The sequence below is a fragment of the Lates calcarifer genome, linkage group LG16_LG22, assembly GCF_001640805.2.
Source record: "Lates calcarifer isolate ASB-BC8 linkage group LG16_LG22, TLL_Latcal_v3, whole genome shotgun sequence".
In the NCBI taxonomy this organism is placed as follows: domain Eukaryota; kingdom Metazoa; phylum Chordata; class Actinopteri; family Centropomidae; genus Lates; species Lates calcarifer.
In genome coordinates this window covers 12226112-12243828 of record NC_066848.1, presented here as the reverse complement: position 1 = coordinate 12243828, position 17717 = coordinate 12226112, and the positions used below count along the sequence as shown (strand labels likewise).

Genomic DNA, 17717 nt, shown 5'->3' with positions numbered 1-17717 from the left:
TATCCCTTACATATACAGATTCCACATGCTGTGTGGTAGCTATAATGGACATGACTGTTTGATTAACATCATCATGGTATGTGTGAATGATGCTTAGGTTTTGAGATGGGGTTCAAGGAGTAAACCATGATTGCCTTCAGGGGTTATGAATAGCCTTGGGAGACATTTGCTTGGCTCCACTCAAACTACTAAAATGTCTATGTCAGTTAAACAACAATCTGTAACCACCTCAAGGTTAGCCTGTGTGATTTATAGCCGCCGCATACCTGCATGTGAGATGGACACACGCATTTGCATCAGCCTGGCTTGGGTCCTTAATGTTCTGTCTGTGTACAGATTATCCTTATTGGTGTTAATGGTTTGGCCTGCATGTATAGTAGATTTTGGTGGACTGGAATTTCAGCCTTGCCAGTAATTCAGAGGTCAGCACGTTAGCATTAGTGTTTTGGACCAGGAGGAAGAGCCTCACATTTAAATTTCTCTTGGTTAAAAATGTCATGTGGTTATTCTTGTCTTGTTGCCCGTGACCACTGAGGCTACCCTTATCTGAATTACTGAAGAATATAATCAGAAGTTTGTTTCAAAAATGTGCAAAAGTGATGGCTGTTTAATTACCATTGGCTTAAAGCTTCTGCTGAGCTGGTGTATATAAGACATCTCAGCCATAAACAGCTTTGGCTTTTGTTTTTGGAGATCCATAATGTGGGGCAGTAATTCTGCCAGAGCTGCCTTCTCTTTGTCTGCGGTCTCCCATTTGGCCCCAAAGACATTTGGCAAATGCCAAAGTTGTTGCAGTGACTAAACATGACTTTCTCTTGGTCTGGAAACAGGACACACAAGAAGGATCCTCTCACTGTCTGTCTGAGTGGGAGTAAAAAGCAATTGATTTATGAGAGAGGAGTTAGACAGGAGGAGAGAAGCATAGAAAGCAGGGGGTTGGGGTGAGAGGACATTGAGAAAGAAGAGAAGGGGAATTAAGAGGAGTAGGGGAGTCGCTGTGAAAGTAGAACACTGTCCTGCCCGCAGTAGTGCACTGTGTGATTTGGCCTCTTTCAGCCAGACTGTAGATTACAGCTCCGATCTCAGGCCCTGTCAGAGCCAGCCTGGCCCTATACTCTGCTGCTAATTACACCCACTCACAATAGGAGCGCTGTCCAGCTCTCGGCCCAAAATATAGATGTCTGTGGCGCTTGTGGTGGTGATCATGCAAAACAGATTGCTCTTGGCGGAATTTCCCAAGCCCTGTGTGGGATGAATCCAGCAGTGAATCTTGTATTTATTGGTATGGCTAACATGTAGGTCTGCAAATGGTAAAGTATGAAGGATAAATATACTACTGTTATGAGAAATAGCCTATAATATAAGAACACAAATACATTATAAAACACTAGCAAGGCTATGAAAGATATTAGTCTACATCTGACAGAAGAAAACAAGTATTTTTGTTAATATGCTTTTATGCTTTTATTTATTTATTTTTGTTTGCTCCACAGGGCTGCTTGCCTCTGGTATTAATGTTTGACATTAAAGAAGACATTGAGGTGGAGCCCCAATGTATCACAGCACTAATGGAACAGCTGGATGTCTTCATCAGTATCAAACCAAAGCCAAAACAACCCAGCAAGGTATGACACCAGGCTTATACTCACACAGCATGGAACTTTTTAGGGGATTTTTAGCCATGCTAGCGGTAATGTCTGTCAGTCCAGACTGAAATATCTCAGCAGCTGTTTTGTACACACATTCACATGGTGCCCAGAGGATGAATCTCAATGACTTCAGTGTTCCTCTACATTTTGAATAGATTGTTATGCAGATCACCTGACTTTGTATCTATCATCACTGTCAGTTCAAAATTGCAATTTGTTAAATATTTATTTATTTATTTATTATTTCTGTGGAGTCGGGAATGTAGCACCAATGTGGCAGCATTTATAGCTCAAGCTAATTTGTACTGCAAACTGGTGGGTGTATAAAACACACAAAGAGAATATAGTACAAAACACAAACAATGATACAATACTTTATAACTACATACCTACAAAACAGATGACATCATGATGTCAGCCTCAGCTGTACTCTTTATTTTGTGGCAATTGGCAAACGTTAGCATGCCAATGAATTTAGTATTGTCATTCAGAGTAGTTAGCATCCTGATGTAAGCATTTGCCTAAGAAAAGCCTCACAGATTCAATTAATTGTGTTTACAGGATCATATTTTTCAGTTACATTAAAAACAATGTGTTTAGAAAAGACTGATTCTAATGCACCGGCCTATGTACAACTTAAACTTGGAGCTCATGCCTGTATTTGTCAATGTTTATTTTAATGGGCAATGTTATGGCATAAAATGGACAAGATTAGAAATGAATCATTCCCTATAAACCTAAACCTCTACTAAACTTTAAGGTTTATAAGGAAACATATGCTAACTTTTCACCCTGAGAAAAACATAGCTGCTGTCTGACTTGTTCAAGTGCTGTGTCAGCGAGAGAGAAAAAACGACTAGCAAGAAACAAATAAGCCACTGTTCTATTCGAGAATTACTCCTTGTCAAACGTCACAGCATGCAATTGAAATAAATTATAGATTGCAATGTCACATTTCATCACCATTTGATGAAATTTAAAAGGAAAAACTTACACAGAGAGGAATCATGCCATACCAACACTGAGAATAGTTTTGGCATCTGACATCTGCCACAGTGGGGAATCACAGTCTGCCTTCTCCTCTGCACACAGCCTGCCGTGCATGTTTCACCTGATGCATAGAAAAACTAAATATTTTTATTACGTCTTGGCTGTTCCAACTATTGATTTGAATGTGTTCTCAGTAAATTAGGTAGTAAATTGGCGGTACCCTGATTGTTCATTTCCATATTATATGAGGATTTGCAACCTCTTACAGTAACTGTGGTGCACCTGTGTCACATTCAAAGCCAACCTCTAATGTTACTCATGGTCTACTGTTCTACAACGCATAATATTCCTAATCATATTTCACCACTTGGCCCAGTCCTGACTGTCTCTTCGAGGTGCCCACGTCCCACCCTGAGCCAGGGCTCGATGCCCAAACCAGACAGGCCTGTGGGGACTGGTGTGGAGGTGCCAGTGTAAACACTGACCCAGCCCAGATCCTCTTAAGAACCCTTCACTTAAACATTTTAACGAGGTGACAGCAGTAATCCAAAAGGCCCGTCCAAATGCATTCCGTAGACTCTGTGCTCCCGGCACTTTGGCAGACCCATAAAGGAGGGTGTGTGCGTGTGTGTATGTGTGTCTGTGTCTGTGTGTGTCGGAGAGACTGATCGTGATTGGAATCCATTTTTCTAAAGCTCCGCTCAGGCAAAACACAAAGAGCCAGGAGATGATTTATACTCACGTTCATTTTTAAGGGCAGGGTTTCTGGTGATGTGGAAAATGTCGAAGTCATTTCTCTAGCTGATTTAAAATCTTTCCTGTTTTCAATTCCTCATTGTTGATATAGTGCCTCAGAGTATAATAGTCATTGAGTAACTAATATTACCTCATATTCTCGTCACTCATATCAGCGAGCTAGACATGTATTTTATGCAATAGATTAGGAAATGTTTTCTCTCAAACTCTGCTCCCATGTCTCCCTCTCTCTCCCACATTGCCTTAATGTTTATCCTCCTAATCTATGCTTAATTCCCTCTTCCTTCCACCCCTTTATGTTTGTCTCCCCCTCATCCTCCCTTTCACTCCCTGTCTCTGGTGCCAGCATTCCCTACCCTATCTAGCCCTCGCTCCTCCCCTTCCTTTCCTCTTCTCCCTCTTTCTCATGCCTCTAACCCCCCGCCTCCCCTTCTCTTTTGCCTCTATCTCACTCTCCTTCCCATTTTCCTCTGACTCCCCCTGTCCACCCCACCTGTCTCTCCTCGGTTTCTCATCACCTGTTCCCTCTTCCTCAGTCTGTGATAGTCAAGAGCGTGGAGAGGAATGCGGTGAACATGTATGAAGCCCGAAAATTCCTCTTGGGCCTGGAGAGCAATGGGGTGTCGTCCTCCTCGCCCTCTGTGGCGTTGAATCCCACCACCAATGGCCCATCCCCGTCCCTCATCTGCCCCGTTGGCCTGGACATCCTGGCCTCAGCTGGCCTGGGGCTGAGCAATCTGGGTAATGATGCTGTCTAACTGGTTAAGACACTTTTACTTTTTCCATGAAAAGATAAATTGGTGAGGAAAAATGAGATGCTACCCTTTTTGTTTCTTGCATGAAATGCATCAGAGATAAAATGTTGTTGCAGGGGAATTAATCTCCTCGTATATTATATGTCATTCACATCGGTATCAGTCACACACTCTCTTAGCAACACATCCACTGACGATATCTCTAAGCCAGATGTCCTTAAAGCCACCTTTCACCTGGTTTGCTGAATCTCCAGTTTCAAGTGATTTAAGAATCAAATACAAATATCCTTTCAGCATCCACATAAATCACAGCCAGTGAGTCATGGCACCATCATCTCTATATGCACTTTACAGTAGGAGTTGTTTGTCTGCAGAACTGCTATGAATTTCATGCCAAGAAGTGAGTCCCACATCTGCGAATCTTTGATCAGTCAACCATCAGAAAATAACCTCAGTATGACTTTAGTTGCACTAGTACACTAGAGTGAATCATGAGCTTATGAATCATAGGACGATGAACAGTTACAGTTGCGTAGGAGTTTGTTTGTCTGCAGCTCTGACCTCAACGTGAAGGCACAGAGTTCAGCTTGGAACAGACGTCAGAATTTTCTTTTTTGTTTCCAATGGTTACTTTTAATTGATTGTAGTAAGAGTAATATTGTGGCAAATATTTAGCCCCAGTTATCTGCTTTTTTGCTTTCATGTGAGGCATGTCTTTGGGCTTCAGACTGTTAAAAAAAAAACGTGGAAACGAGGACATGAGTAATTCATCAAAAGCAGTAGGAAAAAGCAGATAGTAGAATAAGCTGACAGGAAGCAGCTCATGGCAACAGATCTATCATAATTTATCTGTATTATAAATTTAAATATAAATGTAGCATGTTTTGTGTGTATACTAACCACAGCAAATCTACATTATTACTTAGACATTTCCTTGTCATTTTTAAAAGGGGAAGAATATCAGAATGGTTTTATTTTTTATTTTCTGCAACCATGAGATGATGGAGGAGGTAAGCACTGATATTGGATTTATATATGCGTTGATAATTTGTTGAAGTGCATATGTTTGGTTATGATGAGAGTGTATACAGTATTTTTTCCCCATATAATCTTTATTTCATGTCCTTGTGTTCCCACCAAATGAGATGGGACAATCAATTTTAAAAAAATAAATAAAAACAATGTGCCATGAAGTGTCAGTACAGTAGAGATGGTTTCTTGCTGCCTTCTTTAAACCCAGGGGCCTGGGGGCGAAGCTGTGGACGGCCACATCCTGGCCTTTAGTAATTGCTACATGCTTCTCTTCCTCAGATTACAGGCCAGTCTGCCAGAAGAATCCCTGGCCTTATTCCTGGAGCCAAACTAGCCCCTTGTTAAAGCCACAAACCTGCTTCTTTCTGTTTTCATACACTGTGTTTGGGTAAAGACACCAAGCACCACATTGTTGGTGCTCTCAATAACATGGTTTTATTGGGTATGAGGACGCTCTAGATATGTGCTTTTGCATCCGTGACCTTGTAGAAATGTAAGAAATTCTTCCTCTCATTTGCTGTCTGGTTGATGGCAGTGTGATGGAATTCCAGTTAAATAGCTGGAAGACCAAGATTATTTTCTGAGGGCCTTCGTGTAACGTGTGATTAGCTTGAAAAATGGCTCTGCGCTTTGACAGGACCACCGCTGATCTATTCATCTCGTGTGTGTGTCCCCCCCCACCCGGGTCCTCTCTCAGGTTTCCTTGGTGCGACGGCGCCCCACTCCCTCACCAACTCGGCCGCCCCAAACGCCGTCCTCAACAGCCTAAACTCCTCCATGAGTCCTCTGCAGACCCAGAGCCCCAGCACCCCCACACCCTCCCCCTCCCTCTGGCCCAGTTCACTCACCAGCACCCAAGGTCCGTATACACTATTTCTACTGTCATGTGATTGTTGTGAGATTATACATTATACATGTACATAATACGAAAACCGTGCATCTTGTGGGTGAACTTTCAAAGTTAGTTGATATAAATGAAGAGAGGTAGATGCATAGACAGACAGAGGCCACAGACCTTGTAGATGATTAGAAACATTCTTTAATTAATTATTCAAATTTTGTAAATTGCTGATGCTCCATTCTTTTATCTCAGGCTTCTCATCTCCGCTGATGCTGCACCCTGCCACCCAGGCCACCCTGAGTAGCATCCTGCTGTCAGGTGTGCAGGGTTACACTCAGAGCACGCCGTCCCCTCCACCTGGTCTCGCCCCCATAGACAAGCAGCCCAACGGGGTACCTGACTGCACCAAGGGCCCCTGCACTCTCAATGGACACGTCAAGGTTGGCCCTTTTTATATACTGTGTGCTGCATTACTTTGAGTTCTCGTTGAATTTTTTTGTTTGGTATATTTCATTTGTCGTCTATGTTTCTTTCACTTGATGTGTGTGTGTTTGTGTGTGCACATACATGTTTAGCATCCTGGCTCAGTCTATGGGAGGATAGCAACTGCGTCACTTGCAGAGACAGTTTTGAGTCCAGCCCCATGTGACTCAGTCCAGGAGGCCAGTGGACACAATCCGTCAGAACCGCTGTCAAGCAAGTCCAGCCCAGATGAAGGTAATCCTCTGAAGTACACTCAAGAAATTCAACCAACCTGACCCACACACTATGAAAAATGTCCTTGTGACTAGTAAATGTGTTTTTTACAATTTCCAGTGAACAGATTTTGCTGCAAAATCTTGCATAATTATAAAAAGTATGGTCATTTTCAGGCCATTTTGTCTGTTCTTAAAGGGCAAATTACACTTACCCCAACCCCCCCACCCCCACATGATGAAAATAACATCATCTTCCCATGCTGTGGGGGGCTGACAATCACCCAGAAATTTATCACCATGCAGGTTGTATGCACTAAAAAAAAAAGTGTAAAACATGTCAGCACATGGAGCCGTCACATGTAACAGAGATACAATCCCATCTGCAGATGTTTTGAATATATTCACAAAGTATATTTAGCCTTATAGAATACAGAGGCTAGTGAAGGCACCCTCATGTCGTAGTTTATCTCCTAATCACCTCCAAAGTTATAAGCTGCATTTCACCTAACTTCTGTGATTAATCTGTTTAAGAGACCATTTTCTTTGGGCATGTATTTTATGGAAATTATTGTGAACTAAATCTAACTTTCTATTAGGCTAAGAAGTCAATTGTAAAACTGTACTTTGCTCTCTTGTGAGTCACTTAAAACCTTGTGATTTATGTGTGATTATAACGCTGGATAGACCAAATTTTTTGAGCTGTTAACGTTTGTGATTCTGCTGGACCTTGGTCTTGCAGACATAACATAAATGTCCAATTTCAACTTTTCCACTTGAGATTTATGTAACCCTTAAACCCACTTTGAGGAAAACGCCTTGAATGAACCTATTTCTATTTCTCCATACTGTCCTCCTAACCTCCTACTCCCTCTGACTACATTTATTGTGTTGGAACGGAGACAGATTAACTGCTGGTCTCCTAGCGGTTCAGAAAGGCCCTCATTTCCTCTGTGTCTTACACTCGCGGTTTTCCCTTCAAACCTTCACTCTCACGCATCTCGTTTTTCCCCGCTGTTTTCTGAGCCGGCCCCCCCCCCCCCACCACCACCACCACCCTAAACGCAGCGCGTCCTGGTAAAGATTTCCTCTCCCACTCTTACCTCCTCCTGTGTCCCAGAATGTGTTTGGACTGGCTCACCCAGTCTGACTCGACCCTTCGTTGTGGAATGAGAGAATGCTGGGGAGTTGTTCAAACATTAAACCCCAGAGAGTTTCATTAGATTGACTGACATCATATTATTTTACGTTGTACGGCACACCATGCACATTCAGGTATACTCAATTATACACGTGTATGCGCTTACACACATGCACGCCCTGTTACACAGAGGAGGTTCCTGTCAGGCTGAAAGTAGAGTAGCAGATGAAAATCCGCCGTAATTACAGCTGCTGTGTTTTTAATTAATCCAGGATCCATCTGAGATTTGTCACACTTTAATGCATGCACACACACTGTACTTATGCCCACCAGGCTACACACACTCCTCTACACTGAGTGACCCAGTCATTGCTGAGAACAGACTGTGTACAGTACAAATTGAAAAATTAGATTAAACAAGAAGTATTTCAGCTATGGTTGTCATAATATTGTGTATTCTCTGTGTATTCACATTGTTTGAAGGACAGATTAACTAGAAAGAAATATAAAGGGATAATACAAATATGTTTGCGTTTGTTTCCTTCAGGCTCTGACACATTTGTGGAAGTGGGCATGCCCAGGAGCCCCTCTCACTCAGCCAATGGGAGTGAGCTGAAACAAATGCTGGCTTCATGTAAGACGTCATCAGGGAAACGACAGGCTGTGGAGCTCCTGCAGGGCACCAAGAATTCCCATCTACAGTATGTCTGCATCTAGAGATCATTTACAACTTGTCTTGTTTTTGTTTAGCGTTCCTTGTGAGATCATTTACAGCTCATGCTGTTACAGTTTGGCAGTCTTCTATTAATCCCATTAGACTTGAACAAAGTGGGCGTTGCCACACAAACACTGGGGTGAAATTGCATACAGTGGAAGCAAACTCAGGTTGTATGTTTCAGTTTTAAAAGCTGGACTAAACTGGATAATAACACAGATGCATATTTTTATGACTGCCATATGGGCTGGGCTTATGCAGGCTCACCCTGGACAGCATGGTTATTAGAATAACCAGCTGTAACTTGTGAGCAGTCAAACCCAATGAGCCAGGAACGTTAACAGCCCCGGTGATAATGTGAGAAGACGAGATGGAAGAAAGGTTATGCAATGCCTTGTGGCTCTGTTCTTTTTACTACCTTTTTAGGCCAGATTTCTGTGTTCTCACCATACTCTGTTTCTGTGCAATCCCGACAGCTCTGACTGTCTTCTCTCAGACGCTGAGTCCAGCTCGTCAGACAGTCCTGTGGCAGACAAGAGGGCACCGGGTAGCGAGCGGGCGGCTGAGAGGGCAGCACAGCAGAACGAGAGGGAGAGAATCAGGCTGGCACCACAGACCTCCTTCGCCAACATGCAGGTACACACACTTGGGCATCTAACGCACACACCTACAATACACGTTTTTTGTGGCATTAAGGAAAGCAAAGAATAAAACTGTCTGCTGTCTTTTCAGGCATTTGACTATGAACAGAAAAAGCTGTTGGCAACCAAAGGTAAGCTGACATTTGTGTCTGGTCAAATACTGCAGTATCATTATTAGTGCCTGGACATAGCCCATAGCTTAGCCTTATGTGAAAACAGAGTAAAGGTCACAACTGGCAGTAAGTTCATCAACTTATGTGTCTCCTGAAAAAGTAGCTCTCAAAGAGGACTCAATTTCCTTTGTGAAAACTTTTATCCCTGTGGATTTGAAGCTGGTGCATCACAGTTACCACATGTAATATTGTAATCAGTGTGAAGAAATAGTTTTTTTTCTAACTCATTAAGAGGAACGTGGACAACATTCAAGTGATTAAAGAAGTATTGTATACACGTTATTCATTGTTAGGCATTTGCCAGAAATATTATTTGACATTATCTCTCTATAGATGTATGTGTGCATCACTCTTATGTCTGTATCCATACAGCTATGTTAAAGAAGCCTGTAGTGACGGAGGTGCGGACCCCCACCAATACTTGGAGTGGCCTGGGCTTCTCAAAGTCCATGCCAGCGGAGACCATCAAGGAGCTGCGGAGAGCCAATCATGTTTCGTACAAGCCCAGCATGAGTACCACATATGAGGTAAGACTTAAAGGCCCTCAGTGTTTGCCATTCTTGAGTTAGCCTTATTTACTAAGTATTGTTATCATGTGTATGTTATAGAAGATACCAAATACAATGTTACATACTGTAGTTTTTTTTTTTTTGTAGCTTGTATTTAGATGCAGTGTGGTCATTTAGAACCTTGTTGATATTTGGACTGCCTTTCTGTCACAGGGTTCCCCGCTGTCCTTGTCCCGATCCAGCAGCCGGGAAGGTGTGGGGAACGGCAGTGACTCAGACAACTGGCGAGAGAGGAACGGCACCGGCAATGGCCTGCCGAGTCACTCCGAGTTCCCCTCCGCTGTCAGCAGCCCCAAGAGGAAGCAGAACAAATCTGGTCAGTGTAGCATCTTTTTGTAGTGTCTTTGCTACAAGGACAAACAAGTACTGTCCATTTCTAAACAAAATATGCAAGCATCAAGGACACTGACAATTTACCAGAACATCACTTGTTAGTAGAGATATTCCTCAGCAACCTTTTAAGATTTACAATGAATCATTTAATAGAAGTATTTAATAGACTGAGGTGAAAAGGTCACGTTTTCCATTTCCTTTTGTGTTTAATAAGCTTCAAAAAACACACTTTCAATTGGGAAGAGTTGAAGTATACACTCCAGAGAAAACACCATCCACCTTCAAAAGTTAACAAAATTTTTTATCTCCACACTCAGAGCTGGCATATGCAGGTTTGTGTGTGTTCTGCTGATTCACGTACTCCGTGTACTCACTCCTTTAGTCATTGTAAGATTCAGATGTGGTACTTCAGATAACCTCTGTTGAAGCTGCCTGTCATACCATTCCAGTACTAGTCTGTGAGACAGGATCTGTATCCATCTCATCAATCTCAATTTGTAGCACTCATCGGGGAAATATGTTCACTAATTAAAAACGCCATGATCACTTTATGCTAAATATAGTTTCTTTGTATGACCTTACATCTGTGATAACTGACAGATGTGAAAGCTTTTCTTTTTTTCTTGCGTCTAAATTGTCATCATTATGTGTTTTTCATTTTTGCCTTAATCCGTCTATGGACAGCTGCAGAGCATTACCTCAGCAGCAGCAACTACATGGACTGCATCCCTTCAGTAACTGGCAGCAACGGCTGCAGCCTGAGCTCATCTCTGAAAGGCTCGGACCTGCCCGAGCTGTTCAGCAAGCTGGGCTTGGGGAAGTACACAGACGTCTTCCAGCAACAAGAGGTAGCGTAGACTGTGAACCCACCTCTTCTACTGAGGGACTTTCTGACCTGAAGATGGGTGCAAGCTTTTTCAAAATTGCTACTTATTTCCACTTTCCACTTTTTATCCATGTTAGTACTGTGGCTCAAGCAGTGGCAGTGTTGGTCTGTAGCTGCAATAGACTGTAATATATCCCAGTAACTACTGGATCAACTGACATGAAATTTTAGACATCTGTGGTCCCCAGAGGATGAATCCTACTGACTGTTTTTTCAAACATATGTGTTGGAGGATGGCATGTGCAGTATGTTGGTTGGACAAAATTAGCATAAAAAAGACTTATGATGGAACTAAAAAAGTTCCATCATAGTATTTTTGTCATGGATGGCTTTCTTAATCCAGCACTTGTCCTAAAGATGCCACTTGTAGTCATGACATTGATGGTTGAAGGTTCCCTATCACTGTAGTAGAGGATGCTGAATTGTGGCAATAGTAGCGTTAACTTAAGTGTTGACTTGTTGCTGCCTCCAGATTGACCTCCAGACATTCCTGACTCTAACAGACCAGGACCTGAAGGAACTGGGCATCACCACCTTCGGAGCCCGCAGGAAAATGCTGCTCGCTATCTCAGGTACAAAATGAAGAAAAGCTCCATTACAGTTTATTTTTCATGTTACCCCTCAAAGCCAGAATTAACCCAAAAAAAAAAAAAAAAAACCATAAACACAAGGACAGATATGGACACCTCTGTCTCAAGTTGGTCATTTTCTGTGCTTGTAATCAGTGATGCCAGCTGGAGCTTCATCCTGCCAGCTCACTCCTGCTGAAGGCAGTGCATACAAATTAGTTTGTGTTTCATTAATGCTTCCTATTTTGTCCGTCGCCACAACAAGCCTGAGCAGAGCCCAGCGGTGCAGAAGATAAAATGTGTTCTCCAACTTACATCCCCACTGCCAGCCACTGGATTTGAAAGCTATATGTGGCCCTTATTGTTGGCAGGCTCTAGTAGAGAAGTTCAGGACACTACAGTTCCAACTAATTTATCTTCTAAAGATATGAGAAAACATGTTGCAGCAATTTGCACCAGCAGGAGTAAATGGCATTAAGGCACATTCTTCTCAGATGAGTATGTTGGTATTTCTCCAGCTGCTCCAGCTGCCTCCCTGATGCCGATGTAGACTCTGTCCTGTCGTTGCACTGGATCTGAAGTGAATGTTGTGGGTGTCACACTTCATTACTGATGTCATATTTTGGACATTGTAATAGCCGGAGCTGTTAGGCTGCATAAGTTAATCATGCTCCTGTTGGGATCATGAGCTTCCTGGATATTCTGTTAATGCTCAGTTCACAAGCCTCAGACCAGAGCCAGGGTTGACAGTGAGAGCAACAAGGGGAAATGGTGAGACCAGTGTTCTGAATATTAAGGAAGCAGAGTGATCCAAGGCCAGAATTGGTTTTGCTGCCTGACGCCTCAGCCAAGCACAGGTCAACTTTCATCTCCGCTGACGGACTCTACGGCTCCAAAAGAGGAATACGCACGTCTCTGTCTGTCTCTTTGTCTTTCTGTGTTTTTGCCTCTCATTATAAAAAAGATAGAATGCCAGTCAAGGCAATCCAGGTTTTAACTTCCTGCCGGTTTGCCAGTAAAAAGAGCTGCTGGAGTGAGCAGCCTGTCTCCAGTAATCTAACTGAAGGTTTATGCTGGCAGCGACATAACGCAGCTATCATATGAATAACCCAGAGATGCCAGGGTGTGCTTCTGACATTTTTATGAAAGCGTTTTGTCCAAGCTAATGTGTAAAACCAGATGGACACAAAGAGGGCTTTTGTTGATCTGAGCAGTCCTGTAGTGATTTGAATCCAATTTTCTTGTCACTGTTGATCAGTGGAGGCTAAAAAGAAATGTTAACATATTCTTTGGCTGGTATTTATTTCTTTACTTTGATTTACTATGGCTCCCATAAGTTTCCTACATTAAAAACCATGCTTGTATCACCTTTGCCACTGCTGATGTTTTGTGGTGCTTTTGTTTTTCGTAGAACTAAACAAGAACCGGAGGAAGTTATTTGAGCCACCCATCAGGTCTTCCTTCCTGGAAGGGGGAGCAAGTGGCCGCCTTTCCCGCCAGTTTCACGCAGACATGGCCAGCGTTAGCGGGCGGTGGTAGGTGCCTCCAGACCTCCAGCCCATCTCAGAACCGTCCATGATGGAGATCAGCCCTCCAGTGTCTTTCTGTGCCTCAGCAGCCCAAGTTTCAGTGGTTGTTTACCTTTTTTCAGCTTCAGCTGAATTAAGACTGTTCAGAATATTGTTGTTGCCATATAGTATAAATATATATAAATATATACTAAAAAAAGCCATAGTTTTACCTGAAGTGCCAACAAGAAAAAAGGGATTTCTCAGACACATGAGGTTCAGTGTTCCCTCCTTATAGAGTCGTTCAGTCTATCTAGAGCATTTCTATATGAAGGTTGTCGTTATGGTTCTGAAGAAGGGTACTGTCCAGTATTTCTGTCCACTTTTTGTTCAAGGGAACAGGCAGAATGATTAGTACAATCATTTTACACATTGATACTACCTGCATTTATATTATGCTGTTGTATCAGTGACATGCACTTTAACAATACTAGATTTTTGCCTGTAAGAGCCTAATTCCTTAGACTGAAATAATGATAACTATGCATTTTTTTTATTGACTAAAAGCACAGATGCATTTTGTACCAAACCAAATGTAAGCACTTAGCCAGTGAGATTAGGGCGCCACCAAACAAAGTGCAAAATGGGTCAGCACACTAAAGTGGCGACTTCATCAACTTTAACACATCTACCAAAGGGAAGTATCATTGTGGCCTTTGACCTTTGGCTGCCTTTAGTGTTTTGATTGGTGGACATTCCTCGAAAGGTCAGTGTTTGTGTTCAGCCACAGTCTGTTTGTCTATCTGTGTATTTCTAGACAAAACAAAAGGAAAAAAAATCAAATATTTTGTATTCATTATGCATTATGATTTTATTTTTCGTTTTTATTACCATTTTAGGGGAAATGGGTGGGATGTTTAACGGTAATCGGTTTACATATGTATTTTTTTTTTATACGTTCATGAATGAGTTTCTATGATTTTGTAATTAGATTATTAGTATCTTTTACTTTTTTCCTGCCCCTTAATCTGTGGAGCCGTAACATGGCTGTGCCATTAGACAGCAGCAGAGACATGAGGCAGTTAGGCTAAGCTTTATAGGCCTCTCTCTGATTGTGTCAACAGGCATCTTTCTGTGGTTTTCCCTTCTGTTTGTTTATAGTACACGGTCTTTTGTCTCATCTGTTATTTGTCAAGTGTTGGCCTCCCTGCAGCCCCTTCTGTGTGCCTAAAATCTCAATGCACTCCTCCATATATCCGGAATAGGAGTTGCTATGCTAGAACCGCGTGCCTTTTTTTGTTTTTTTTTTCTTTCTATTCACTGGTTGCCCCCATTTAGAGCAAGGAAAGACCTCGTAACAGAGCAAGGCCATGCCTTTGTAGTGGAAAGTGCCAATGTACATAACTAGTTTTTCAGCAGGGAGATATTTCGTTAAGAACACTAATATTTTGGTCTGACCTTGCTCTCCAGATAGGAGGTGCATCACACAAAGAACCAGTATATTCACAGCCAAGTTAGTTTCACATGAGCATTTCTTCGAGACACGAATATGGAACCAGAGTCATCGAAAGGACTGTGAGGTTTAAGATAAAAACAAATAAAAGTCTGGAACTTTCTAGTATCAGTCTTGCAATCTATTATCCAGACATCTGGTTAAGCAGTGTTTAATGAAGTAACAGGATTATGCATGCAGCAACAGTGTTTATCATTAAAGCTTGTGTTTGTTCTGGGCTCCTGTATTAAGTTCAGTTATGTGTTTTGAAAAGGAAGACATCCTTTTCCGACAGTTCATTAATTTTGGATAACTTTGGTGGGGGGGTTTTTTGTGTGATGTTCTTAAGATTTATCTGAAGATTTAGCCTACAAGCTGATCCATCTTCCAAGTTCCTGAGCATTTCGTATCAAGTGCAATTAAGTGTCTCTTTGTAGATTTTTTTTTTCTTTTTATGTGCAAAAATGTGTTTATATTTGCAGTACAATAAGTAGAGAAGCTCAGACTGAAGAAATTTCTTATTGTGGTTTAAATGAGAGTGCAGTGTGTAAAATCTATTAAATATGTAGGGGATGCTTCTAAGAAATTTTCACTGTTGAGTGCACAAACATTTATCTAGACAAACGTAATTATGACATAAAGTACCAGCAGTCCTCGTATAATCTCAGAGAGAAGTCAGCCGATTGTCGCCTCTCTTCGATTTGCAGTGATTCCCTTTAAGGTGATTTGTTTATCATGTTCACTTTTAACCACTTTCCGCCCTCCTTCGTTTCTGATTTGAGCCATTCGCAATGTGGTTGTCAAGTTAATAACACTATACTTAATAATATTCTGACATGGTTGCTAATGCCAACCAAGTAATTGTCTTGTTGTTTTTTTTTTTCTTTTAAGTCTTAAGGGACCTGTGTTACATGTCATGCCCCCTCTCTCTCAACCCATATCTGCTTCTTTGCTGTTGACTGCCCTATAGAGGCAAAAAAAAGCCAAAAAGTAAATAAAAAAAATAAATTTAAAAAAAGGAAGGGGGAGGTTCTTTATCCTGAGAGGACACCCGGGGCTGATTCGCCCCCACTCATCATGGTACTACATTGAAACTGTTGAGCACTGATTCTCCCAGTGCTGTGACTCGTGTTCCTGCCTAGCAGACATTTGTTTTCATCCTTCACCTTGTTCGGATGTGTTTGCTCGGAGGGCAGTAGAGGTTCTTGTCTTATCAAGTGAATGTTGTTTAAAAGAAAAAAAAAACTATTGATGCATGTTATTGCAGATTTATTACGGATCAGTGAAGAGACTCATTCAGTCAAAAAAGTTTACTGCCAGCTTGTCTAGTTTTTGCCCTTGATAGGATAGTGTCACAGTTATGTCTTTGATTTGTTGTGTTAGTCATATTGTTGTTCCCAAAGGGATTTATTTGAAGGACTCTTTGTACTGCAATCACATGGTACATTTATAATAAATGTAAACCACTAAGGAAATGATATATTACATAACTTTTGTACAACTTTTTCATCTTCTACAACCATTGTTTTTGTGTGAGAAAGGTACATTTCTGCACAAAGTTCCAGAGAAGAATTTGTGTATAAACAATGCCATGTGGCCAAAGCTCTGTTCACTGTTGATGCTATTGTTATTCTAAGTGTATTGTAGTACAGACATAAACAGAAGACTTTTCGGAGAAACTGTCAAGCAGGCAAAAAAAAAAAAAATGTTTGTTCAAACATTCAAATGTTATTATGAAGGTAATAAATGTATGCAAACAAAATCTCTTTTTTGGTTTTGTTTTCTGCATATCACAGAAATGTTAAGACTGATAAGGCATCAGTGTCAGTCAATCATCTTAAGTACCTTCTCCATAGTCTGAGAGTGGAAGGAAGATGATATTAGCTGTGAGCTATCAGGAGTTCCAGGATTACAGTATCTGTAATAAGGTTTTGTAACCTTGCTACCTCCAGAATGTTCTGGAAGTAGCAAAAACGTGTTAAAATGGCTGAACCAAAGCACAGAAACACTGAAACCTCTGCTGTAGCAAGCGTTTTTTTTAATGCGGTTTTATGAAATCAGTACATTTAAATATTATATATGCCAAAAAATACCGCTGACAAATTTAGTAGCCATAAAGAATGAGGCTTATAAATTTGAGCTGATTGTTTGGCCACATGCTACATTCACTTTATCTCGGTTTTTCTGTTTGAAAGCCTCACAGCTAACCACAATGAAAAACACAGGCCGCAGGTTGAGAAGCTGCCCAGGCCCATGCCATGTGGTTACAGCGCCATGCATGCCTACATGAGGCCTAATCCGCATTGACCAGGATCTGCTTAATCCAACAGAATGAATCTGCTGCGACTGGCAGAAACAATATATACTGCAATGCATGAGAACAAATTCATTTTAAGCTCAGTCTCAAGTCTGGGGCTCTTACGTTACTGTTCATCTGTTCTGTCCACCTGGCTATTTGTCCATCAAAGATGTAGAAATAATTTTGAGAATTTTGTTTTGGTTTCTTCCGTGTGTTTCTCTCTTTGTCTTTTCATATTTTTCAGGCATTATCCAGGTCATGCAACCCAGCTTGTCCTGTGATGACTTGTCGGGTGAAGAGCTCAGATCCGTCATCTGTTTGAGTGAGGTCACAGTAACCAACTCTGCACTCTGCACTGTCTCTGTCACCAAGCTGTGGCACACTTACATTAAGTCATGACACTGTCTCTTATTTAATATGAGCAGCTCAGCAGAATTAGAGAATGAGATCGCCGACTGTACAGAATATAGACAACCACTTGACTTAATGCATTGTTTTCCTGCTAAATGCTGTGCTCTGCATTGCATAAACACTTGCAGTTTTATTGAAAACCTCAGGGGGGTAGTGTTGTCACTTACAATGACTCACCTCTCTAGTTTAAAAAAAAAAGGATAATGGTTATTCAGCTTTACATCATTACTGGTTTACAAATTATTAAATAATATAACATAAT

General features: G+C 41.5%; 1 protein-coding gene across 1 annotated transcript in view; it reads left to right on the top strand.

Annotated features, from left to right (window-relative positions):
* LOC108897364 (protein bicaudal C homolog 1) overlaps positions 1-16507 on the top strand; it is a 54478-nt gene extending 37971 nt beyond the window's left edge. Inside the window, exons 9-21 of the mRNA XM_018696944.2 lie at positions 1494-1625; positions 3932-4136; positions 5880-6041; positions 6276-6463; positions 6599-6740; positions 8407-8560; positions 9051-9210; positions 9307-9346; positions 9761-9915; positions 10111-10273; positions 10975-11138; positions 11649-11748; positions 13157-16507. Coding sequence (XP_018552460.1) covers positions 1494-1625; positions 3932-4136; positions 5880-6041; positions 6276-6463; positions 6599-6740; positions 8407-8560; positions 9051-9210; positions 9307-9346; positions 9761-9915; positions 10111-10273; positions 10975-11138; positions 11649-11748; positions 13157-13284 — 1893 coding nt within the window. The 3' untranslated portion in view covers positions 13285-16507. The remainder of the gene's footprint in view (positions 1-1493; positions 1626-3931; positions 4137-5879; positions 6042-6275; positions 6464-6598; positions 6741-8406; positions 8561-9050; positions 9211-9306; positions 9347-9760; positions 9916-10110; positions 10274-10974; positions 11139-11648; positions 11749-13156) is intronic.
* The last annotated feature ends 1210 nt before the right edge of the window (positions 16508-17717 follow it).